General features: G+C 42.0%; 1 protein-coding gene across 1 annotated transcript in view; it reads right to left on the bottom strand.

Moving 5' to 3' along the window:
* Positions 1–16,130: 16,130 nt before the first annotated feature.
* PCYT1B (phosphate cytidylyltransferase 1B, choline) overlaps positions 16,131–26,381 on the bottom strand; it is a 30,824-nt gene continuing 20,573 nt past the window's right edge. Inside the window, exons 6-8 of the mRNA XM_062600133.1 lie at positions 24,576–24,718; positions 21,618–21,806; positions 16,131–16,343 (exon numbers count right to left, since the gene is read on the bottom strand). Coding sequence (XP_062456117.1) covers positions 16,131–16,343; positions 21,618–21,806; positions 24,576–24,718 — 545 coding nt within the window. The remainder of the gene's footprint in view (positions 16,344–21,617; positions 21,807–24,575; positions 24,719–26,381) is intronic.

Genomic DNA, 26,381 nt, shown 5'->3' with positions numbered 1-26,381 from the left:
TAACATCAAACAAATGTTAAGCATGAAAGCCAATAAATGAGAAGTGAAGATACTGCAGAGGATGCTATATTGTATCGTTAGTCGCTTCCCTGCTTTTTCCATCAAAACAGCTGGCTTGGCTTTCAGGACTAACTGAACTGCTCTAATACTTTGAAGACTCAGGTCCCCTGAAATGACAGTTATTTCCAGCAAACTTGAGTATGACCAGGCAGTTCAGAAGAGGAAAATAGAGTGCAAGAAATGCTGCCCTTTTTTTTCCCCTCTATTTTCCAAAGTCTGTCTTTAGGAATTTTGCTGAGTGTGAGCAAGAAGTAACTTTACTCCAGGCTTACCTAGACAGTCTGTGCTTTAATAAAAATCTCGAATCTGCCATAAATTGTCTTTCACTTGTCGTCCCCACACCATGTTCCTGCACAGGGTTTTCTGAAATCTGAAAATTGTCCTAGGAACCAACAGCAACAGACATGAGTAGAAGAGGTTTTCCATGGGTATGCCTGAAAAGTGAGGGTGGATACATTTTTAATCTGGCTAGTTTATCTACAGGTTTTGTTCTGTTTTTTTTTTTTTTCTTTTTTTTTCTTTTTTTTTCCAGTCACTTCTAGCTTTGATTGGAAATTGTAATTGTTTCAGTATTTTGGGACAGTTAATTCACAACTTTTTGATGATACAAAAATGTTTCTTCTATGTATTTCAGATGTATGGCCTGCTAATGTTACTGCAACCTGCTTGTCTTGAGTTACAGGACACAGTAAACAGAAAAAATATTTTCAGTGAAAATGCTTTGTATCTGTGGTGCATAGTGATTAACAGAAACAATCTGAGCAAGAGATGCTTGCTCCTTGATTCTTCCTGAGAATTTGCAACCAATTGTATGTCTTAGTGTAAATGGAATAGTTTGGCTTTTTCTTCCAGTGTGCATTTTCTGGCGTGTTTGGTTATTAATGGCCTGTCTAGTTTAATGCTAGTAGATACTGACGCCTTTCCAAATCATATACATATTTCTGCTCCCTATTTCTTCTAGATTTTGTTTTGGGGCAGTCCGTTAAAAGGAGTCTTTCAGAGTCAGCACTTCGTAACAACTATTGGAAAAATATTGAAAGGTTTAAACAAGCGTTGTTTTACAACTTAGATGCACAGTCCGTGCCTCTGTACTTGGCTGTGATGACCTGAAGTAGTACCAAGAAGGTCTTTATGCTGCTGCGGCTTGTGCTACCTCTTGGGTAATGTTCAAAGCAGATTCCTTGCCATAAGTTTTAGGAATATGCATATTCTAGTGTTCTTGCAAAACTCAAGCTGATTTTTGGCTATATAAACTATTCCAACTAGATAATGTAATTTTCTTTGTCCTCAGTGGTGTGCAGAATTGGTTTGCTCTGAAACAACTGTCATTTTCTCCAAAAAGGTGAACAGTGATCATTTCTCACGATAGTGCATTCTCCTGGTCATCTCAACCCAAGCTTAAGTATTTAGTGTAAAATCTTGACCTCGGAGATTTAGAAGACATTTATCCTCTTTCCCTTAATAAGCACTTCCAGATCCTCACGTTAGGTGCTGTAAAATGCAAAGTCATCTTGACAGATATGATCATTTTTTAGAAAATGACCTAAACACGTTTGTTGTTATGGTTCTCTCTCGACAACAGCCATGTCTGATTGTGAGATGCTCAGTATGCGCATTTCCTTGGTTGCTGCACAGATGCTGTAGTTTGTAATGGCTCTACATCTCCTCCTCTTGACATGTTCACTTACCTATGAGTTATGTATCTAAGCATGTTTTAGCAGGTGTTAAGAAAATGTCATGGCAGATGACAAAATGATGTATTACTGAATTCAAAGATGAATTTATTCACAATAAATGATATTGTGAATCCATTCCACAAATGAGGAATACAGTCATTGCGTAGTGACTGCAGGGCTGAATCTTGCAAATACTTGCACAAGTAACTGCTTATGAGAGTAGTCTCACTTAAATGGATCTGCTTTTAGGATCAAGACCCAAGGTGTTGATATTAATTAAAACCATGAAGATTTATATAGCTAAAGTAACTTTATAATTAAAAATAGTTAAGAAAATTTAAGGTTCACATACTTTAATTGCATAGATAAAACTTGTTTCTTAAATTTAGAAGATTTTATGTAGTATCAGTAGGACTGATTTGTTTGATTTTTGGTAATTCTGATGTTTTCAAACTAGTATCAAATGCTTTATTAAATTTCTTATTTTGAGTTGAATACTGTTGAAGGGTGCCAGATTGACAGTCCTTAAATTAATTCCCTCTGTCTACAGACCGTGTTAGAAGATGGGCAGTGGCAGTGCCGGTTTCCTCGTGCTGCACTGTTGGTACTTTCAGTGGTCTGTTTAGCAAGGACTGTGCTTAGGTGAGAGACGTGCTAGCTCCTTCACGCTTGCCTGCTCTGCCAGGCAAAGTGTTCAGTTTGTGCAGATTGTATTGGATTTTATGATGTGCGTTTCTGTTAGTTAAAGTCAAGTGAATTTGCTCTCAGCATTGGTTACTGAGCAGAATCCCTACAATACTAGCTCAGGTCGCTGGTGAGCTGCACTCTGTTGCACTTGGCATCCGAGAGGGAAGGAGATTTCACATTGCTGTTCCTCTGAGGTGGCAACGTTTGAACTTCTGGTTTGAATGAACTAATTTTTAATGGAGAAGGAGGAAGCTATTTTTTCATGAAATTACTTGGTGATGTTTTCAGTTTTATTTCAAGTCTTCTGTAATTTGTGTTGGATTTGTTTCTGGTTTGGTAACCATGTATATAATTTGTGTATGCTCTTATTTTCCTTTTTTTCCCTTACATTGCAGTCAAATAAAAATATGTAAAAACTACACAGTTGATATCTTTAAGGACCTGAATCAGTTTCACACACCATGGAGCTTAGGTTGTAATTTGGCAGCACAAGGTGAACTTGAGGCATATGAAGAGGGGGACACGCCGAGCCTCAGGTTGGAGCTCAGAGTAATTTTAGAAGTCACAAACTAAATACTGAAAATGTTTTACTTGCATGTTCTGTCATAAAGTGATTTGAAACTTTTTCTTTTAGATTTTATGGAAACATACATTTAGGTATTTTCAAGCCCATCTTCCTCTGTGCAGAAATCTGATGATAATATCTCAAGCTTAACATCCTCTTCATTTGGTTATTTCTAGAACTATTTGTAAATGCAATTGCTTCCACTTTGTAGTACTCTGAATTCTCAGGTACATTTAATCCGATTTCTAATGTATCATATTTCCAGGTAGATTTAAAGACTTTAAAACTTTCAATATCTTTGATAAATACATGTTTTATTCCATTTGAATAGGATTGCTTTACTTCCTCTCTAGGAGATTTTTAAGTACAGTTCTGGGGAGTCCTGACCTTGTGAAAATGTGTATTTTCACAAAAGACTCCCAATTGCACTCTGAAGCTCTTCCACCCTAGTTAACTTTCAGCAATTCTTGTGGCATGAAACATAATTTGTTTTTTAAAAGGTAAAATTACATGCTAACATAGATGCACTTCACAATTCTTGATTTGTCTATTATGCCAGAAACTTGATATGAAAATGTTTAAAAAGGCAGCAGTTCTGTAGAAAACAAAATTGACTGTACTTGATTCGAGAGGAATTTTGAAACAAGTTTGTTTTTTGTTTTTTGTTTTTTTTTTCCCTAGCTGTGCATCTGAAGATTATCTTTCTACAAAATAATGGAAATGCAAAAGCATTTGTGGGAGACTGGCTCTTTCAAAAATCTGTACTGCAGGTATTACTCTGGGTCCATCATTTCTGCAAATGTTTGTCCTACTTTGTTTTTTTCTGTACAAATCAGCTACCTGGCCTCTAGGCTTGCAGCTTTTTTTTTTTTTTTTTTTTTTTTTTTTTTTTTTTTTAGGGAAGAAGAAAAGAAAAAGGTGGTGTGGGAATGTGTATCCTTATGTATTTTGGAATAAAACTTATTTTTTTTCTACTGTAGTCTGAGCTCAGAAACTGTTTTGCTCTCTCTCCTTAACCAGCCCTCATTGCTCCTTTCTCAGAACACTATTAGAGATAAGAAAAGTTCAGTCTTTTATCTAGAAACTGCCATTTCTGAATAACTGCCTAAAATGGAATATCCTTGGCAAGAACCCCAAATTCTCCTTTCTCCCTTTCTTAGAGAAATCCAGGAACAATTCTACTTCAAGGGACTTCGCATTAAATTGAAATAAATTAAATTTGTTTAGCTACTGAGAACTTGACCACTTGAAAATACAGAATACTATTTCAAAAGATGTGTTTCATTCATGTTCCCCCAAATGCCTGGTTTTGGGGGAACACACACTCATTTGCAGAAAATGCATTAGCATTGGCAATAAAATCAAAGGGGAAAAAAAATCCCCTGCGCGTACCTAACAAAATGGTTGGACAGCTGGAGAAGCTGCGATAGGCTGGTTGCAATTTTAGTGCGGTTTGCAGCATACGTAAGATACGAGTGGTACCAGAGCTCCACAACTGAGCTGCTCTTATGCTTCACCTTCACCGTTGATCAAGGTTTAATGATTTATTGATTGAATGCATCAACGCAAGTAACGAAAGGGAGGATTTAAGCTGTCGAATCGTGATTGTTACTGTGGCAGCAGCACAACTGCTGCTTGGCAGACGTGCTGGAGTTGGTGGGACCAGACGGGGGACTGAGCTGCCTGTTTTGCCGGGGGCAATGCTTGCTTGCAAGTAAATTTGAAGCCGTGGGCTTGGCCACCTGTATTTCCATGGAGTACGGCGTTTCTTTTGATATTCACTATTACTCAGGATTGCCTCCTGAAATCATACTTGCCTCCTGGAAGCTTTTGGTGTCCTGACATTTAGACAGTAGAAACTCCTGGAAAGGTTTAGAGCCACAAGCTAGTTATTGTGGATATTTTAAATTGTTTTACATGAACTTGTATTTACAAAAATCCTTAGGATTCCAGTTATTTTCAGTGGTAATTTATGGTGGAAATGCACACTGAAAGACTTATTTGAATTTGCAGAACAGTTGTTACAAAGAGCCCTTGAAGCTTTGTGTTGTTCAATAGCGTGTTTAATGCGATAGTGCAGGACTGGATAAACGAGAGGGAAGAATTCAAAGAATAGATCTAAGAGTTATATGTTGTAAATAAAACTGATTTAAAACTATCAGAATGTTTTTGATACAGTATACTTTTGCTGATCAAGGAAACATTTTCACTGGGTTTGGTAGAGATATATATATATATATATATATACACACGTATATACACAAACACATACATATATATTCAGAACAAGGATTGGCTATAGGGGTATATATCTACCGGAGTTTTTTTAAAAATTTCTGCTAGCAGCATTACCAGTGGAGTCATCTGTATGAAGGTAACTTCCTAGGAGTATATGATATGTCTGAGATACTTTATTCCATGGGCCATTTGGAAAAGTGTTACAGTTAGTTGGGAGTTGCTAAGGATCCCATGAATATTTGCTGGAAAATGTCTTAAACTTTGGTACCTGATCATTCTGTGTATCTCAGTGCTATTTGTCACCACACATTTTTCTTGAAGCATATAATTTGTATTTCTGAGCACCTTCTGTTTTTGGTTTTGGTTTTGTTTTGTTTAGGGTTTTTCTGCTGCTATATGAATCTCCTAGAAGCTAAAATTTCTTGGATGATTCTAGACAGTCAAAATGTTCATTGTTTTTTTTTTTTTTGTTTTGTTTTTTTTTTTTTTTTGTTTTGTTTTTTTTAAAGCAAGCTTTTACATTGAAATTTTCTCAACTTCCCATAGAATATTACAAGTGTTTGTGGCTTATTCAAGAAGACTGAGAGAGGGGGGAGAACTTCACCAAGGAGTTTCAGAGCAGGAAAATGCCCGGAGACTCAACTTAGCTAACACAAACTTTCTTGTTGAGTAACAAGCGGGACCCGGTTTTCTTTACGTTGAAGAATTTCTTTGTCAGCTTCAGATGAGAAGAAATCTGTGCACTTCCCCTCCGCCCCCACTTACCTTTTGGCGCGATAGGATATTCACAGGAGAGAAGTGATTAATTAAATAGCTCAAAATTGCAGAATCTGTCAGCATCTCTTGCGTAATATTTGCCAGTAGCTGTCTGTAGGATGGGAGGTAACCAGCTACAGCAGGAGCATAATTAAGATTTATGGCTCCGGGGCACAGGCTTGTGTGGGAGAATGATTTATGATAAAGGATCAGTTTCTCACTATACAATTTGTATATCTTTTTTAGACTGCTGTAGACTCATGGTTACTCAATACTTAAATTTGTTACTTCCAGTGGAAACAAATCTTGCAGTAGTCAGTTTTCAAATATAGTTGGCATGCAAAACTTGTCAAGTGAGCTTAATAGAAAAATATTAAACTTACATTGTTTGTCAGATTAGTTTGTTTATAATTTGTCTTTGTTCGTACTTTAACCTTTTGTATCCTGTCCTCCAGTGGCAGAGTAAAATTAAATGACTTAAATAACACCTGCTGTATTTTTGTGGTAATAAATCTCTTCCTATGAGAATAGTTGATACTTGGAGCTGTGGAACACCAGCACTTAAAGGTTGCCTTCACTTAAACTATTTTTTCTTGTGCAATACAGACAGACCTGGTTGTGTGGTAGTTCTTCTGCCTCTGAATGTTGAGTGAAGTTTCATCAGTGGGGAAACAATATTTTTTCCTTCCCTTTTTTTTTTTTTTTTTTTTTTGAGTGTCTATTTTCAGAACCATACGCTAATGCTTGAAATCCGCCTGCGACATAATGCGCTGAGTAAACTGGTGTGCTCCCGCACGTCGGGATGCACCAGTTCTGCGGGGTGTTTCACTCCTGATGTGTAAAATAAGTTGGAGTTAAGTTTTGTTGGTATATTTAGTATGTTTTGTCCTGTTACTACTTTGTACCGTTTATGGTGCAAGTACTCCAACTTGCTGGACATTGTGCTTTATAATAGGAGAACAAAGTTGCTGGTTTTTTTAGTGGCATACCAAAATATTTCACCAAGGTGCTTAATATAGCTGTCAGTGCTCACGTGTGTGATTAAATTCTAAACGTTTTGTTTCTAGATAAAACAGTTGAGCAGTTAGATAAAACGGATGCAGAACCGAAAGAGCGTGTGGAGCAGTTCCCTGCAGGAGGTGTTGCTCCGTTCAGTGACCGGGGGCAGTCGGTTCTGCTGATGGCACGGTAACGTCGCCGAGCTTCACGTAACCACTAGCTGCATTTTATTCAGGTTCTAACTTGTTTATGTTACGCTGTGTAATGTGAGTTTATCCATATGTTCTTAATGATGATGCTCTTGATGATGATTTGACTTGAATTCCCAGAAGCTAGAAGGCAAGAAATGTCAAAGCAGAAGGATTTGACCTGGTGGCGTGCATTTTTTTTTTCCTGGTGTTTCTTGTGAAGTTACAGCCAGTGAGCCTGCTGGTCTCTTCCGATGGGTCTCCATGTTCTCTACGTGAGTGTTAGATACGCATCTGCGCTGTGCGAAAGTCTGAACAAAAAGTACTTGTGCAAAATAATAAAGCCAAGATTTGCTTTTGGATTAATGCTTAATTCAGAACTAGCTAATTTGGGAGAATTGTTAATTCTTATACAGGACGTGCCTTGCAGATTTTTATTTGTATGTGAACAATGCGAATATTCAAAGTGTCCTTGTGTTCTTTTCTGGAATAGATAATGCACATTTGGATTTAACCCTTTAGATAAACAAGAGAGAGTTTCATATTTTATTTTACCACCTAGCATTTAGTTATACATTGCAATGCCACATACTCAGACACAAGCTGTTAAAGATGAAAATTGCTAACTTTTCAGCTGAGGATACAAAATACCTTAACTATGGACAAATACTCCTGTTTCTCTTCGTTACTTCTGAAATGAAAAATATAGAGGCTTGTGTGGCATATATTATGTTAAAACAACACTATCCTGTTGGTATTCAGAGCTAGTCACTTTTCAGTAGTAAGGAGCAGGTAATAAGTAATCCACTTTTTCTAAGTGGATGATGACTTTATGGTTCACCATTATTTTGTTATTTCTTTTTAATGAAAGATAGGATTTGTTTGTGGGGAAATTAGAGAATGAGAGGATAGAGTTTTTTTTTTTTTTTTTTTTTTTAAAAAAAAAGGTGTGCTGAAGAGGCCATAATTTATTGTAATAAGGTTGTTCATAGAGGGTGAAATACGTGTGCGACTTCAGCTGCATGTGCAGCCGGATTAGTGCCCCCACGCAGGGGTTTCCCTTGGAGTGTTTCTCCCTTTGTATGCTCAAACGCAAGGATCCGCTGGCTCGAGAGAGTGGACATTTTTCTCTTAATTTAGTCTGCTTAACTATTTAAGGAATTAACATAGTGCTCTATTTTGCAAACCAGGAAGTTGTCCCTTGCAACCGTGTGGTGGTTCTGCCTAGCGCTGTCGTTTAGAAAGAGAAAAATCAAAAAATCCTCTCGATTCCCAGATCCCCATCTTCCGCCTGCGTTTGTTTGCACCTTTCCTGCACGTAGGGGAAGTCGACGCAGGGTTCGGGGACTTGGGCCGCACCGTTCCTGTATCCCCGCTGCGCAGCAGAGTGTTGTCCCGTGGTCTCATCTGTCTGTTCGTGTCTTCTAGGATTTCGTTTGAGAGGCAGCGGGCAACGGTCTTTACCCTCTTCCTTCGCTTTTGATGCTCGCAGGCTCTGCCCGCTGTCTCCCTTGCGCCGCCCAACGCCCCAGCACCGAGCACCCCAACCGATGCCGGGCAGGACAACCCCCGGGGGCCACCCCGAGCTCGGGGAGCCGTCGGCGCCTCGGGGCGGCCTTTCCGCGAGGGCAGGTGAGCGGCGCGGCTGGGACGGGCGCAAGCCCGGCCGCGCGGCCGCCTCTGCGGGCGAGGGCGTTTCGGCCTGCGCTGGAGGCGGGGGAAAGCCGCCGCTCTGCCCCGGGCGCTCGCTGGTTTGGCTGTTGGTGGAGAGCGAGGCGGAGGAGGGAGTTGTCTGCGCGTCCTCCTCCCCCGGAGGCCTGTCCAGGCTCTTCCAGGTATTCGTTGTGCAGTCGCTCTGACTATTTGGTGTGGTTTGGGCGGCAAAGCGAACCCCCTTATGGGGGTTCGGCTTTTACCCGAAACCTTGATGTAGGTTGAAAGCCAAGCTACCCCAACGATGAGCGGAAAATGTCGAAAGGACTCAAAAGCTTCCACAGAAATCACAGATTTCCTGTAGAGCATAGACCATAAAGTGTTACCCAGGAATTTGGGGTCAAACTCTGTGTGTAATCCTCTTAGGGGTCGTCTGTCTTTGGTAGGATGAAACCACCTTTTTGGAAGTGTTAAAGGAGGGGATATTTTCAAAAGCGTACTTTCCTCTTTAAATGTTTCTGCTGTTCCTATTCAGATTATATTTTACCTTTCCCTGATGTATGGAACAGGCTTTTCTCTTTGTGTGAAAGCAACAAGCTGCTTTGCCGGTCTTCCGCGCTATTTTAGCGTGTACCTACTCAGCGTAACTTAGCTAGCGACTGAATGTGTCATCAGCAAATGCTCCCTGTCCGGACAGAACTGCCGTTCAAGTCCTCGTCCGCCAGGTCCAAGGATGTGCTTGCGAAGGACCCAAGGTTATTGGTATGGAGGTAGTGAAAGGAAAATACGTGCTGCTGGTCTGTCGTGAGTTCAGTTTTGCTTTGCCTGAGGCCCTTTGCCTGTGAAAAGGGACTTGGGATCGGTGCGGGCTTTCGCCGACGGGCGAGCTGGCGCGGACCGCGTGAGGTAGGTGAATCCGAGGAGGGAGCCAGCGAAGGCCCCGGTCTGCCGGCGCCGGAGTCGCTCGCCTCCGCACAGCAAGCGCGACAGCGAGTCCCCGTGGGAGGAGGCTCCTCGATGCCGGGGCAGCTGCCGGAGGAGCTGAGTTATCCCGGCCTCGGCGCCCCCGTATCTCGGGCCTGCGGGTTTTGCGTGTGGAGCGGGGTGAGATGAGCAGGAGCGGTCTGGCTTGGACACGGGGCTGCTTCCAGGTCACTGCTTCTCATAGAAGGAAACGCTGATGCCGGTTTCTGTGCTTCATGCTTTTGCGTGTTTGATGCTGTTTTGGGAAGGCGTCTCCTTGGGGCAGTGTGTACAGTTCTGAGAGGGGAGAAAAGGAGGATATTCAAAGAGGAACAGGAACAGCGTGGTTTGTCATCGGCAAGAGCCTGAATTTTTGCAGGAGTCCTGGTCCCGAGCTCCTTGATGAGCACCGCGAAGAAGAGCTCTCGGCTGTCCTCGCTGTGTGGTGCATCTCTCTGCTTGGGCTCTCGGCTCGCCCTCGGGCTGAGCTCGAGGCCGTGGCCTTGATTTCCGTTCGAGCCCGAAATGCTAGTGCTGCCCTTTTTCACGGATGCCAGGAGAGAGCCTTTGCTCCTGATCTAGAAGGGCAAATGGATAGAAAATACCTACATGTGTGCATGTTCGGGAGACCCATTTTTTGAGAGGAAAAAAATAGGTCTCTTCAGGATGAGATCAGAACAAGGTCTTTAACCTCCTGCCTGAGGGAGTCCCAAGGCAAGAGGCAAATCCCTTGGTCCGTTTTTTGGTCCATCTTCAGCTCCACGACAAGTTGAGTGAAACTGCTGCTTAACTGGGAGCTATGTGCTGTTATATAGGACTCCTTTCCCATGATGGCTTGGTATTACTGTTTTTTACAGAAAAATTTGGGGCAGAGTCAAACCCTGCCATTCTGCTGAGCTGAGTTGCCAGGCTGTGTGGAGATGGAGGGGACCTTGTTCCTGAGGGGTTTGTCCTGCCCCTGGAAGAAGTATCTTCTCTGACCTCAAGCTGCACTAGCACAGTTGGGGCCTGGCTTCCCCAGTCCCGTATCCATGGCACTAGTGGCAGCTTGAAATGGGCCTAAACCCTTCCACTTGGGTTTCGGGGTAGAAAAGCAGCAACTGCAACTGAGCAAGCAAAGCCTCAGATGTGTGTCAAGGAGAACTGAAACACTTTCGCCTTGTTCAGTGAAGATTTTGGAGGGGGGAAGGAGGGCTGGAGGATCTGCCAGCTGTGTTGGACTCTGCAGCCCTTACAGTCGTCTTGTGGTTGTCTGGCAGCATACGTCTATTGCCATTAATTGACCAAGGCGTGAAGCCCATCCTGCCTCCAGAGCCAGTTGCCTCTGCCTTTTTTTTCAGAGTAAAGGAGGTGAAGGTTAATAGTAATCCAGCAGGATGACTTATAAATGTAAAAGGAGAAGCTAGGAAGTGTAGCAGTTATCACATTTGCTTTACATGCTGAAGGTCCTGGGTTCAAGCCCCAGTGGAATCAGCACCAGGAAAGCTTTGGGAGGTTGGACCAGATGATCTTCAGAGGTCCCTTCCAACCTTACTGATTCTGTGAAGAAGAGTGGTAACTATAGGAAACAGTAAAACTGCGGAGGAAAACAGCAGCATCATTCAAGAAGGACCAGAGCAGGCAATTTCAAGAATTTATTAAAATCATATGCTTGATAGATGGTTATCATTCTAACCTCTGAAGTTAGGATTCCTCTTTGTGAAAAGGCATCTAGTTTTCTTGTGGCTTTATTTTAAATGTCTGTTTCCTGTTGTTAACTTTGTCCAACTTTCAGTATTGTTCTGTGCTACTGTAAATACTTCTTTTTTGAGAATTCAGTCCCTACAATATTTGGAAATAATAAATGCATGAAGTATATTTTTTAAAAAATCTTAAAGTTTGATTCATCTTGAGCCCTGAGTTAAATCATCTGTGTGAGTGAACTTACAAAGATGATACGAAAGCAAACCTAAGCAAAGTACTTTAGCCAGCAGAAGAGCTCTCTTGCATTGTACTGCAGAATACCATCTTTGCCTCTTCAGTCAAATTTCAAACGTTCTCCTACCCTTTTTATACAAGCTTACATGAATTTACAGTGAAGGCTTTCTGACCACTTCTAGTTGGTGCCCTTTGTTAGTTTTAAGGGTTTCTGTGGTGCAATAAAATATCAGTTATAAAACTGAAAATGTATTTCAGTTTTGACTCCTCAGTTTAAAGATTTTTTCCAAATCTAACTTACTTGGTATTTGGCTTGTTTGTCACTGAGGGAGATAACTAACACAGGCTGGTGAGACGCCTCCTTTGTGTCGCATTCCCTGGCAGGGCCCAACTTGGTAGTGGGTCAAGTCCATAGCTTTAAGCAAGGCTTGTTGTTGTCCTTTCCCAGATTGCTGCTGTCAGGATGTATGTGGGTGTACGTGTAGGTGGATGTACAGATATGTACACGTGTGTGTGCGTAAAACCAGCATCTAAAAGGCTTATGGGGAGATACCAGCCAGAAGTGGTTCCTTGCAGAAGACGAGCAAGGCTGTAGCTGGGGCGGGGAGGGCAAGGCCCCCGGGTCCTGGGAGCATATGAGGATGTCTTGTATCCCCTGAGTGATATAAGACCCCGCTTAAAACAACCATGTGTCCGTCTTTATTACTAAAGCTTGTATTAGCAGGATTTTGGTGTGGATTCTGTGCCTTTAAATAGTTTTTCTGCTGTGTAGAATGACTTTGAAATTTGTCCTTAGTCTTTAATTAAAAGTATCTCAGCTGGGAAGTCCTAACGCCTTGTCTGCTGGTTGAGCTTCTCTCTGCCTGAGGCAGGACTGTCAGGGAAAAAAAAAAAAAAAGAAAAAAAAAAAAAAAGAAAAGAAAGAAAAAATCTGCAGCTGCTGCAGTAGCAACTTTTTTCTTACAGAAAGGAAAAAAGGGGAAGAGCAAAACAGGAACATTTATGCATCAGACTGGCTTAACTAGAGAAAGAGTCAAGTCCAAAGCACAGTGTCAGGAGTTATACCCTGCGGCTAATGTTTTCTGCTGGAATTTTGCATAAATCTGGCACAGCTGCAAACCAACTTGGCAACAGGGGAGTTAGAGCTGCTGCTGCTGGGGAAGCTCTCCAGAAGTGAAAACAGCACGGTTGCAAAAGTACTGCCTCTTTCTCTCACTTAGAAGTAAAAACTAAAATAGGGGAGGTCCTGATTTTGCTGCTTGGGCAGAGGATGAGGGAAGCCTAAAACTTGCTGGTGTCTAATGTTGCACCTTGCCTGAACAAGGCACAGCCCATTGCTTCTTGCTGGCTGACGCACAAGGTGGTGAGATGTTCAATTTGGCGGCATCTCTCCATCTTTATGTTGGAGCCATAAAAAAGCGAGTGAAGCTCGGGAGAGAGGTGATGCAGTCAGAACAGCAAGAAGAATTAGCACCTCAAGCAGCAGGATCTGCAGCAGGTCGGAGAGGCCGCTCAGGTAGCATTTGTGAGGGTCTGAAGCATGGGGTGCAGAGGACGGGGCTAACAAGCCCTGTGCTATCAATGCAGGCTGTACCGGGGCTTGTGTTTGGGAAGTCTTGTAAGTAGCAGCTCAGAGGTGCTATAAAATGAAGGTGAGAGGCAATGTCTGATGTACACCGTTTATTTTTCTTATGGAGTTTGGCTGATAAACAGGACTGAATTAAAGCAACACTCATGAAAAATAAAACCCAACCATGACTCAAAAGTGCAAAAATTGCCATCCATATGTCCAGAGATGATGAGGTTCTGATTTGCTGGAGATAGCACATGGATATTGGTGTCTGTACCAGCAGGGCAAAGGCTTCAGCTTACTGCTATCCTAAATGCAAAAGATGTCTGGTACAGTAATATGGCTTTGTCACGGGGTGGCCACCTGTGACTCTCTGAGAAACAGCTTCAGTTAAAAAGAGGTCATTTTGGTGAGTTTTTCTCCAGTTCCTATTTACAAGTCATGGATGCTGTCTTCCACTCAAACCATTAAACAAGGGCTACTGAACAGTAAGCACTGAAATTAAAACAAAAACACAACTGTAAAGCCCAGTAACAACAAAACCCTGCCCGCCTCCGTTGTGTTTGGACATGGCTCGTTGTATAAACAGCACCAGTAGAGAGCAGACTGTTCCCATGGTGGAGGAGTGGTTTGTGATGGGAAGACTCAGACTTGCAAAGATCAGAAAAACTAACAAGTGCATCCCAGATATGAAATTACAGTAACAGGTTGCCTAAGGCTGAGGAAGGTCTTCATTGCATCATCCCACTGCCTGTGTCCCTTCTCTTGCGCTTTCTAGTGAAAGTAGCAGTTCACCCTCTTCCCTGCTAATCTGCCTTTTGCAGCTGTGTGAAGAAGGAATTAGTTCAATCTCCAGAAAACAAATTATGCCATGAGAAATGATTTCCTCAGTCTTCTGATGTTCAGCAAAAAGAAGAGAGTACAACAGAACTTTCTTGAAGAGAAACTGGTTACTCCGTAGGGAGGGATGGATAAAAGTTGCTGGGAATGAACAAATTAGGGGGCTGCTTTGGTGCCTGCTTGCGAGGGGCTGTAATTTACCCACAGGAGAAGGCATTTGAAATGGAGGGCGTAAAGGGCAAGGCCCTCGGCAAAGGAAGGGAAGTAGCCTGGGAGGGATGGCTGCCAGTAGAGTTACTACTACTACTCAGGGCCTTGTTTGATGGTTGTTTGGCTTTTTTTATTCCAGCATGAACTGCAGCAAGCTCTATGCTTCCTCCTCCTGCCAGAAGCTTTCCCAGCTCACTTCTCCCTAGGGTTTTGCACACTGCCTGCGCATGAGACAAGCAGCGCAGAGACTGCAGCACGTTGCGTGCTGTGATGTGTTTGCCACTTCAGGGAGCAGGGGCAGAGAGGAGGCCACGCTGCTGTGCCCCCTCCTGTGGGCAGCTCGTGACCTGAGCTCCACGTGCTGCCAGGCGAGATCAGGAGCACAGATCTCACCGTTGCTTTGCAGCCCTCCGAAAGCACCTTAGGGGAGATGTTTAATACGGCCTTCTGAGCTGGACAGGGCAGGGAGACCCTCCCCATAACTCTACAGCCATCTCACCAGAAGCCAACTGAGGGGCCGAATGGCAGAGCCAGGTTGCTGCCGAGCTGGAGGAAAGTCAGTTTGGATGTTAGTATGTCGAGGGGAGGTGGAAGCTTCCCTAGTGCTAAAGTTTCTGTGGTTCTGCCTGGAAAGGTGTTGTAAAGGTGTCACATGGTAGGAGAAAGAAAATCCCCAAGCCTAATCCTGCTTAAAATGTTGCCATTGGTTTTCAATCTTTTCTTCATGTTAGGATAGAGGAACAGCCCCAGGATTCCAAACAGAGGGAGAGTGTCTCTGAATATATTTTGTTTAGTGCTTTGTCAGAACTTTGTTTAACCTGCTTAAGTAGAGCATGAGAAGGCAGAAGCACTGCTGTGCTCATGGTTTGATGGTATCTGGTTGCAGTCGGGTTTCCTGGAAGTCTGTTCTTAGGCTGTGAGATTCCATGTATGTTTTTAGAATTGGCTGGTAGAGTCTTCAAAATGAGCATTTTTCCCAACAAGAAATTCTAACCTTCTTTTCTTTACTTTGCTGCCTCCAAAAACACAACACCAGAGAGCAGAACAGAAGTTATCAGGTAGCTGTTCAGGCACTACAAATATGGAGGGAGATTTGATAAAGCAAAGGAATTTCACACAGCCTGAATCTTTATACCTCCTATACAGAAGCTTGGTCAACAAGCAACATTGAACAGGTTGACCATATTCAATGACCTTCCACCATCCTGACTAGACAGCTCTCATTTTCACTGCAGAGGTTTGGGTCTGGGGCAGATTTGGCTTGAAAAGAAAATTTTATTTCCTGTGTCTGAAGATTTTTTGCTGCTGTGATGCCATTCCTTCATGTGCTAGAAGAGCTCAAGGCTAGCAGGATCCAGATATAGCTATATCTTCTCTTTCCGCGGGCTGTGGCTGTTGCTTGCTTCGTGCTGTGTCAGGAATAAGGGCTGGCATTGCTTCTCCTACCAGCCACTCTCAGTGCAAAATCCCCCGCCGGTCTGGCCTGGCCTGGCACAGAGGAGCAGTAAGCAGTGACACACACACAGGCTTTGCACAAAGGTTTTATGTTTTTCAGCCAGCCACCTGGTACTGTGTCTGGCAAGCACTGCTGGCAAGGCATCCAGCCACCACGAGGAAGCGGGGATGGGATAAGCTCTTCCTGAGATCTTGTCCCTTGCCGTGCTCCGGTCTGTCTGTGACAACTTCGCCCAGAGCGTGTTCCTGGCTGTCAGAGATAGCCCAGATGTTCCTTGCACCTCTCCTCCCCATCCAGTGGTTGAGTTCATAGCTTGTTCTTCTGTCCCATGATTAAAAAATATATTCTCATTTTACTTTTCATCCTCATCTCCCTCGCTCATGCTGCTGAGGGAGGCAGAGGCAGCTTTTGGAGAGGAGGGAGGGGAGGCTTTATTGAAGAGCCAAGGAACAGGTGGAGATGGAGAACGGGATGGAGAGCGGCCTCGCGTAGGGCTGCTAGTTGGGCTCTGTCTTGGAGAGAAAGCCTGGAGCATTCGACCACTTCGTTCCTGGAACATCTGCTTCTGCAAAAGCAAAGGGAAAAGATGTTCACTGAGTAACATGCTGAGATGGAAGACAGCACACCTGCAGGCAAATGGACTGCTCTCTATGTTCTGCCTCTCATGAGGGACGACAGGTGAGCAGAGGCTAGGCTCCTGCTTTGACACACAGCCAAGGATTATGGTACCCTGTTTGTCCTCCCACCATCGCAGACTTCAACTTAGCCTCTTATATTTAGCTCATAGTAAGTTTTTAGCATAATGGAATTTTTGTCTTGGGGCACTCACAGTATAAAAAAAGGTGCATTGTCCTCAGTCAGCTAGAGAGAACTTCCTCTGGCTGTTAGTAGACTTGAAGATCAGACTGTGTCTCCGAAAGCTAGTTCTCTAGCTCCTTGCTCCCAGGACCTTTTCTCCTCTGTGTACTGGGACGGACCAGTTATTTCCTGCTGCGTTTCCTGGCTAGTGCAGACTTTTGTGACCCTCTTTCCTCCTCAAGGGAAGGTGATAGACCAGTGCCTGCCACTTCTCCAGCTACTTGGAGCACACATGCTCCAAAACCTTAATGGAGGTTAAGGGGCGGGGGGAGGAATCTCAGAATTCAGCTGTCTTTGTTAAAAAGAGAAACAAATGTGAAGCTGTACATTCTGCTTCGGCTTTTATTGTAATTTGCTTTGTAAGGCTGAGCAGGGATCTGTCAGAGCTGGTTGGTGGAAGGAACCGCCTTTTCAACCAAGTGGTCTGTCTGCTACACGTTAGTGCTGTATGTAGCCTTGTAGTTAGGCTATGGGACTGTTACAGGTGATATGGCTTCTACTGCACAGTTGCTGCAGGCTTCATGTTGAAAGTGCAAATTCTGGATGCCTCACTTCTCCTCCTGGAAATGGGGAACAAGAACTCTTAACCTTGCTCCAAATACTGGGAGGATCGAAGGAGAGCCCCAGCTCAAAGGGAAGAGCCAGCCCAGGCTCCTTGCCATTTGGGTCTGTGAGCAAAATAGCTCCGCTATATATTCTGGGCTTGCCTCTTTGGGCAGCAGCAATCCATCTTCTCATCTTCTTTTCATTTTGTTCCTCCTCCCCTTTCCCCCTCCAGTGACTCGGTCCTGTGATGACCTTCCTCCCTGCCCTGAAGCATGTCGCTGTCCAGCTTGTCCCTTCTACCATTGAAACTCAGTAGGAAACTACATTTCCTGCAAGAGGGAGGGGGCAAATGCTAGGGCCTTTTTTTTGTTGTTGGATTTATTTTTTTTTTTTTAATTTAAACACATTTCTGGTTTTCACTAGTCCAGAGAGTTAAAGATCAAGCATAAGTGACAAGCTTGGCTGTAATTATGTGAGCTCCCTCACTCAGATTACATGTTTATCATGTTGACCTTTATCAACTTACTTTTAGAGCCTAGATTTCACTGCAGTGCAGAATAACAGAACGGTTCCTGCCTAGAGATAAACTTAGCAATAATCCCGTGCATAAAAACCAACAGCACATAATCTGTCCTTGCACTGCTGCTAGGTCCAAAATAGTCAATACTTCCTAAATCTCAACAGTTAGCAGATGGTGGTTGCTCCTGACAAATGTTGCCAGCCTGCGACAGAAAAGAAGTATTCACATAGGAGCAGGTTCAGGCTGGCGAGCGCTATGAGAACAGCATCAGAGCTTGCAAAGTCCTGAAACCTGCTGAAATTTTGTGGGAGAAATGCAGCACTTCTTCTCTTTAGACCAAAGCCATTACTTTTTTTCTTTTTTTTTCTTTTAGGGAGGCAGGGGGGTGTTGATGTAGTCTGTTTTGTTTCTCTCACTAAAAATAACTCCCAACAAAAATGGCATTTGACATGATTTTTTCCCCCCGGGCAAGCAAAACATTTTGGCTGCCACTTGCACCTGGCCTTGAGACATTACAGACCAGTTCAAAAAGCTCAGTAATGTTACAGTGCTTTAGGTACTGGCATTTGGGGAGATCGAGGTGGCCCAGCCTGGCCAGTTGCTGCCCCATCCGTCTTGCTCTGAGCGTTTCCCTTAGCAGCTGGTACTTGACCATCCCTTGGGCCAGACAAGCTAAGGGCGGAGAGTCCCACCTTCCTGCTAAGGCAGTCAGCAGAGCTGTGCGACAGCTGCCTTCTGGTCCCTGCTTTAGCAAAGCTTTTTTTGCTTCAATGGGTGGAAGAGGGAGCGCACTCTCACTGTTGGCTGCGTAAGTGCTCAGCCAGTCCACATTGCCTCCTGCGTCCTTGATTGTGCTTTAACCATCAGATTGCTGGCTAAAACCAGAAGCTGTTGCTGGAGGAAGTGGCGATGTAATTCATCAAACTCCAGACTAATTATTTTCCCCTCCAGCTGTGCCCCAGCAAGGTCAGTGAGTTATACCTGTGCAGCTTCACAAGCAAGGTGTTCCTAGTCAGGGGTGGTGGCCATTGGGTGCTGAATAAATAAAATTAATGTTAATAGATCACTTGAAATACAGGAAGGTTAGATGAGGTTGGCTGTGTTCTGGAACATTAACAGAGATAGCAGAAGAATTTCAAAGCCTTGATTCAAGCAAGTTCAGATACATCCCAACAATTTAGGGAGATGATACTTCGTACTTGGCAAACTTACTGGACAAAAAAATATATTGCCCGCTTCTGAATTCTGTGGCTTGTTATTGAATTCACACTATTTAGGACAGGATCTATGTACATGCCCCTATCCAGCTACATGAGGCTGGGCAAAAGAAATTTTGATGCTCCTGTGCCTTACAACTGGACTGCTGCTTTCCAGGTGCCGATTCTTCCACAGGCTTCCAAGGACGTGCTCAGGCCCAGGCTGCGGAGGTGCGGTGTGCCCTAAGGGCCGACCCTGGGGTCCAGCCACAACCTGTACGTGAGATTCATCTGAGCCACTGCAGACGTCTGTGGTTCTGCAGCCGTTTCCTGGTGTGGCCGTTCCTGGCTCCCTCTCTGAATGTAATAGAGGAAACTGGCCCTTTGAAGGGACTGGTCAGGGACTGAAAAGCAGCTGTCTGCTTGTAAATATCTGAAATTAGGTAGAATTAACCCCAGTTCCTCGCTTCTATGCAGCTACATGTCTGTCTTAGAGCTTTGTGCCAGCCTGTGCTGTGTGATACTCTCTCAAACCAGAATAAAAATTTTGTGCCATATAAATCATTGTTGTTTCTGACACTTCTGTGATTCTTGCTCAAAGAAAATATGTACAGATAATTGTACAGGTGGGTAGAATGACTAATGAATTATGTACATCTCTGCAGCTTGAAAACTGACATGCTGACCTTTTTCAGAAACTGATATTTTTTGTAGGTTACACAGCCCTTACTGTACTTCTAGAAAACTGATGCTAGCATAAAGTATATTATAATAACTATTTGTGAAATAATAATAGCATGTTAATGGATGCAAATTACTGATCTAGGAATCTAACAAACCCATAATGATTCCTGTACTTTTAATGTCAACATTAAAAGCAACATCTAACTAACAGTGATATGGTAAATTAATGTTAATAATGGTTTTGACACTAATAGCAAGTTATCATTGTTTGCCCCCCCCCCAAAAAAAAAAAAAAAATCTTTCCTGTTGCCAGGCTCAAACTGATTAAGAAATAATAATAAAAAAATGCCACAGCACCTCAGTTCACTGTTGCTGAAGATTTTTCTCAACAAAGCAAGGAGACTTCTCTCTCCACTGGACGTTTATGGACATTATCCTAGCAAACATCTCTGTGATTGCATCAGGTTTCCTACACTAGCTGGGACACTAAATCAAAGAGTAAAGCAGGAGGCTTCTCCCTCCCCCCACAAAGACCTTTGCAGAGCAGTTTTTCTGTAATAAACCGTGTTCTATTAAAAAAAAAAGGCAAAGGATTCCTTTAAATATCATCAGTATGTAGTTGGAGTAGGTAGAGGAGGGGAATGAGATCAAAGCTTTGAAATTCTACCTTTGCACAGCTAAACTCATCCAACCTCCTATGGATTTCATATGCTCCATTAGCTTTATTAATACAGTACCTATGGCCACAGGATCCTCTCTATATTGGGATCACTTTGCTTGCAAAGCTATTTGGAATAACTTATTGGCAAAGCACTCCTTCTGTGGATGTGGTCAATACAGGCAAACCTGAACTTTTCCATCAGAATATTTAGTCTTCCCTCCCTGAAGGAAAATAATACATTGCCATAAAAGAGCAATTTGTTAATGAAACTAGGTATCTACATGACTACGACAGGCATTGTTTAGAAAGCACTCCTCTACATGGGACAGATAAAGCTGTAAGGAGATTAAAACGATGTTGTCTCTGTTCTGAAGCCTTCACAGGCTAACCTTTAAGTATTTCTGAGCTGAGTAGTAATCAATATGGCAAATGACTGACTGAAAGGACTGATGTCCAACAAGATCTAAGTTCTGTTTCAAACAACTGACGACTACGTTGAAATCAGTAGCAAAGCTTAACAGGAACACAGAAGCTAAGGAAGTGCTGCAGGCAAACAGAACTTCCCAAGGATTGGCATGTGACATAGTTCAGAACTGAAAGCTGAGGAAGGATTAGGATGCTTCTGGGACTCCCTACATCATTGCCAACTTGCCACCAACTCATTGCATGATTTTGGTTACCCTTGGCATTTCTCCTCAAACTTACAACGTTATAAACTCTCAACTGCCTTTCCAATGCATCTGCATTGGAAAATGGCAGACTGGCTCTTTGGCAAATTGGTTCTTTGGAGCTGTACAAATCAGAAGACAGCTTCAAAAGTGCTTCAGTTTGCATTCTTACCTGAGACTTCTCTGCAGGCAATTAGATGAGCTTGGCTACTATAGATGTAAAATATTTTTTCAGACCTTTAAAACAGTATTTTTTTAAGTAGCAAACTGTCATCTTCTGCTGTTGAGTATAGAGAATGCAGACAAGTAAACAATTAAAAAGCTTTTCCAATGTCCCTGTTTCCTTCCCCAGCTCCAGTGCATAATATGTCCCTGATGTGTATGTGGGCCTGTTTAATGTTGAAAGGGAGATAAAAGAGCTGTATTTGCCTGTTTGGTAGTGTGCTGTGATGCAGTACCACTGAATGCAGTAATATATTACAACTAACTTCACTTCAGAACATCACACTGGTAAATATTTCTGCAAACATAAAAGACAGAAATTGTCCCAAAGAAGCATCAGAATTAGCAAATCCTTCCACTGCAGTTTTGGCATGCATTACAGGCCTCAGCAAGCAGGTTTGATGCTATCCTACTGTGCTGGCTTTCAAAACAAAGACTGCAGCAGAAGAATTTCCTCTTGATCTGTGTTACAGAAAATACCTACCCAAGCTCCATCTGGTCCAAACAGCTCTAAGAAGTTGCCAATAAATTCCCTGGACTTTTCTTCCCATTTCTGAATGAGGTCATGGCTTTTCTCTTCCACCTTGTTAACAAATTCCTTTGATTTTTCCTCTACATTCTTGACCTTTTCTTTCATTTTGTCCACTTGGTTTTGAAATCGGTATTTCTTCTCCTGTTTTAAAAGTCGACAGAGAGATTATTATGTAGGGACTTGGCAATAATTAGCCACTCAAAGTAGAGAAAAATAACAAAAATTGCATTAACATTAATATTATTTATGACTTCAGTTAAATATTCTCACACCATATTTGAAAACAAAAATTTAATATTTATGAGTAATGAAATGCAAATAGGTACATGTTTAAAAACTTACATGGTGCTCATTGTTTATTATGTTTCATCCACTATAAGAATCTTCCTGCATTTTCAAACTTGATACACTTTTTAAAAATTAAATGAATCTTGTTATGATACAAATGAGGAATTAACAGCTCAAACTTGATAGTAAACAAAAGGCAAATTTCCCTGTGTTTCCTTGCAAATGCATCCCAGTGCTGACTTGCCATCACAGATGTTAACTTGATCCAAAGCACCTCTTTGGACAGATTTCTGCATGGCAGAAGAAAACCTCTGGTCACCTACAACTGGATAACACAGGAGCCTCTGTCTGTAACAGAAAGGTGTGCAAAGGCCAGTCACTTGTGGACAGCTTACTTAACAGAAAAGACTCCTAACTGCTGAGAGATACAAAAAAAGAAGTGGAAAGAGAAGGTGCTCCTAGGGAGCTCCAATCTGCTCAAGCTCAAAAAATGCTTCAGGTTAAGTATTTTTGTCCTGAAATGCTTCTGGGCTCCTCAGAAGTAAAGCACAAAGAACTCACAAAGCCTGTGCCCTTGAAGATGTAATGACCGCTGTAGAAGCAGAGCTCACTGCCAGCTTTTAGTTTTCTGAGATTTTCATTTAACTGACTCTTTAATTTACTTCTAGAACAAATGCTGTTTAGTTCCACTGTAGCAGCTTAAAGTACTGAAGTAGAGCTTTGGATCAGAAATACGCAATACAAACTTCTGACTCAAAAGATTTTGCTTCCTATGCGTTACTGCTTTCTTTTTGCTCATTACGTCTACTGCTAGTTGGGGGTAGGAGGGTGTTATTCTAGCTCATGAACCTCTAGAATAATGGATGAAAGCCCAATTGTAGAATCCTTATAATAAGAACATGCACAGCTTGGCCTCTAAATCTCAGGCCACATACAGAAATGTTATCTTACATTTAAAAATTAATTGAATGCAACCATGCAAATACATATACCTAAATACTTGCGTATTCACTTATCGGCTGTACTGGCATACTTCATTAGCAAATCTAGTCTGTTGCTCCAGATTTGAGAAAAATTGAAAATCAATTAGATATAAAAGCTTAAAATACCCCTTCATTCTTACTCTCCAGTACATTAACACACTTCAAATCAGAAGTTTAAAATATGCTCACAATGTTTTTCAGCAGATTATTTTCAATGCCAAATGTTTCATGGAATTAACACTTCCATGTTATTTTAAAAGTGAAAAGGCAGCATTCAAAGCAATAGCAGATGCAAGAATTCGAAAGGACACCGAGACATGTCTTTACAGGCCACAAGGCCAAGAAAAGAAGAAATCTCACCTATTTTGCATCTAATAAATAACCAAACCTTCCTTTAATTATTTAGGACACCAACTCTTTTCTGTGTTAATGAAATGCTGTTATTTATTTTGAAACACTAAAAGCCTCTGGTAAAAAGCAGTATTTCTGTATTTAGAGCTCTATAAGCTAAATAACCAAATGTCAGGAGGGACTTCAGAATACCTCAGTGTCTTTGGTTGTGGGGAACATATAAGTTATATAACAGTTTCTTAACCTCAGAGCAGAGAGAATGAATTTGAGAACCCCAAAGGAAAGTTTGCATCCAGTGTGCTTTAATCTAATGAATGTTTGCAATTGTGATTCCTAAGGGTGGAGTATCTACAGCAGGAAATTTTAAATATACCATAAGTACTAAGCTGTACTAAAGAAGTGTAGAAGAGTGAAGAGAAGCATAAGGAAATAAATATTTATGTCTTATGTTCTATGATGTATCTGCCAGACCTTAAAATAAGAAACAGGTAAACAAAATCCTCACAAAATGACACAATTCAGTCTGTCATAAGGGATTTCCTAGCTCCCAAATGTGAGGAAATCTGCCTGTGATGAAACTCAGTCACAAGGAACCTTTCAGTAATGTGGGTTTTCCAGAGGCCTACCAGTTAAGACTTGAAACAGAAGATAGAAGAGAGTAAATTCATTTCTGCTACGTATTTATTTCTTAGTGGAGGGTAAGATGTAGTTCTGTATGTGAAAGCTGCATAATTGGAGCTGCTACCTTCTTTGAGCAATCCTTCTAAGTGGCACCCTTGTCCTACCTATCACACTACATATCGTGATTTGTAATCTCTTCAGCATCATTTAAACACTAGCTTCCTAACACACTTCCTTGTGTTTTACGGGGCTTCTACAGGGCCATTTGTTTTGTTATTTTTATCTTGTTACTTTTTGCAAAGAAAGAGCTTGAATGTTAAGATCTATGCTGTCTTCTCACAATGGAAATAAAGAATCAGCGCTTGAGGGCACTAGGGCTGGGGGTTGGTTTCTTTCTTGACAGTCACTTGCAGCTCAAGGAGAAACATGAAGCAGTAGCTTTGTTACAAACATCAAACTGTAGGATGGAAATGAAGCTGCTAAGTACTATCACTAGTTAAAACAATCCTCAGCTTAACAGTTTCTTTTAAACTAAACTTTCCCCAGCTCTGTCTCCCATTTTAAAAGCAATAGGAGGAAGATATGCTTTCTTAGCCTCTGCTCTAAAAGTTTGCTCTCTTCATACACATCCTTTCTAAAGCAAATGCACAACAGTGTACATACTTACATTTATAAAACTAACATTCAGCTCTTTGGCGGTGTATCCTCTTTGGAGGTTGCGTCGGGCATAAACGTCGTAATCACGGACAATCCGTGTGATGATATCTGATGTTGAGATACCTTCAGTTCTTTGTGTTGGTACGAACATTCCTGAGCAAAGGGAGAAAAGAAAGCCCGTTGAGAAAGCATGGCTGGACCAAGCTGTGCAGCAGGTAGCTGAGTATGAACATCTACGCAAAGATGCCTGACCAAAGATAAGAGGCTTGAAATTCTGGCTGGCTTATTCCTAGTTTTTCCAATTGTTGCTGTGTGAGTTTAGAGAAGGCACAAAGTTGCTATACATTTCATTTCCCCTCCCCCAGCCTATAAAACAGCTAAAACTTGTCCACTTCACAGTATCAGTTGATATGTTAAAGTTATTAGCTAGACAGGGGATTACTGAGTCAGGAAGGTGAGACCTAACAATTGCTGACAATTCACTGAACAGTTCTTTCCATAGGCCTAGCCCGAATTTAATATTATATATAACTGTGTGTGTGTGTATATATATATATATATATATACACACACACACACACACACACACACAAATATATATATATAATATATATAGTTTTTTTCTCCTGGCTCCCACTCACACTACTGAAAGGCCTTTTGCTGGTCTCCTGCATATTTCCACTCTCCTCTCCATTGCTGTGTTGTACCCTCTTACAGTCCTTTTTGTGCTGAGCAAAACAAACCAGCCTCTAGCACTGGCCAAAGCCTTGAAGCACCTTCAGGTAAAAGATGTATATTCTGCATTACAATAAGTGGAAGAAACCCAGAAAGTGCTGGTAGTTTTTAACAAAAAGATGTAGCCCAGTGAATTCACATCAGTGAATAAACATGGCTTTACTGTGGGTGCTAAGGATACCACTTTCTACAGTCCCTGTTTTGAGTAGCTGAGGCTATGAGAGTGTTATAACACTCTGATAAAACTAGCAATTTAGATCAGCCCGGATAAAACTAGCAATTTATTAATACTGCTTATATTTCTTCAACACAGCTGTGTAATATGTTGCTTTTTAACTGCTTCTCATCAAGGCAGGATCACACGAATTGTTAAAGCAAGTCACAAAGGCAGTAATAGCAGAGCACTAGCACATCTTGTCTTAGTAGTTATTGAGGACTGCAAGAAATTACTACTATCACTTATATGTAATTGCAACATTAAACTGCTGATGAGAGAGAGAGAGAGCTGTGAGATTAGACTGGAAATGGTGTTGCAAAAAAATAGTGCTTTGTCTTAAAAGGGTGCTATAGCTACTGACAAATTAATCCTCATGCATTCCTTTGAAGCAGGCAGGCATTTCTAGCCCATTTTACAGGGCTAGAAAGATGTATGGAGAAGGGATCAAGCAGCTTAGCAGCCTCTTGTGAGTGAACGATATATGTTATTTTATTATCTCTAATTAATACCCTGCTAATTAATACTCTGTTAAAAATAGATTATTTTAATCATGAGCAGAGAAGTTTCCATGCTTATGCTTTTCAGGCTTGCAGCAGTCACTCAGGAAACTATTTTGGGAAGCAATAAAACTCACTTTAAGCCAAAAGCATTTCTAGATAGAAGCTACAAGAGTCCATGAATCCTCAGCCTTTGCTGAGCCAAATACTGAATTAATTTCAAGTAAACGTACAAAAACATGTATCAGAGCACTATGTTTAGTCATTAATTTTGGTTTCACTTGCTTCATGTCCTGAACTGATCCATGTTTTCAAAAGTGAATTGTTTACAGATGTGCAGAGGTTCAGTTAGCCCACCGTTACCAAG

Source organism: Rhea pennata, chromosome 1 (genome assembly GCF_028389875.1).
Source record: "Rhea pennata isolate bPtePen1 chromosome 1, bPtePen1.pri, whole genome shotgun sequence".
Lineage (NCBI taxonomy): Eukaryota > Metazoa > Chordata > Aves > Rheiformes > Rheidae > Rhea > Rhea pennata.
Note: the sequence above shows the minus strand (reverse complement) of the source record. Positions and strands in the feature narration are given on the sequence as shown.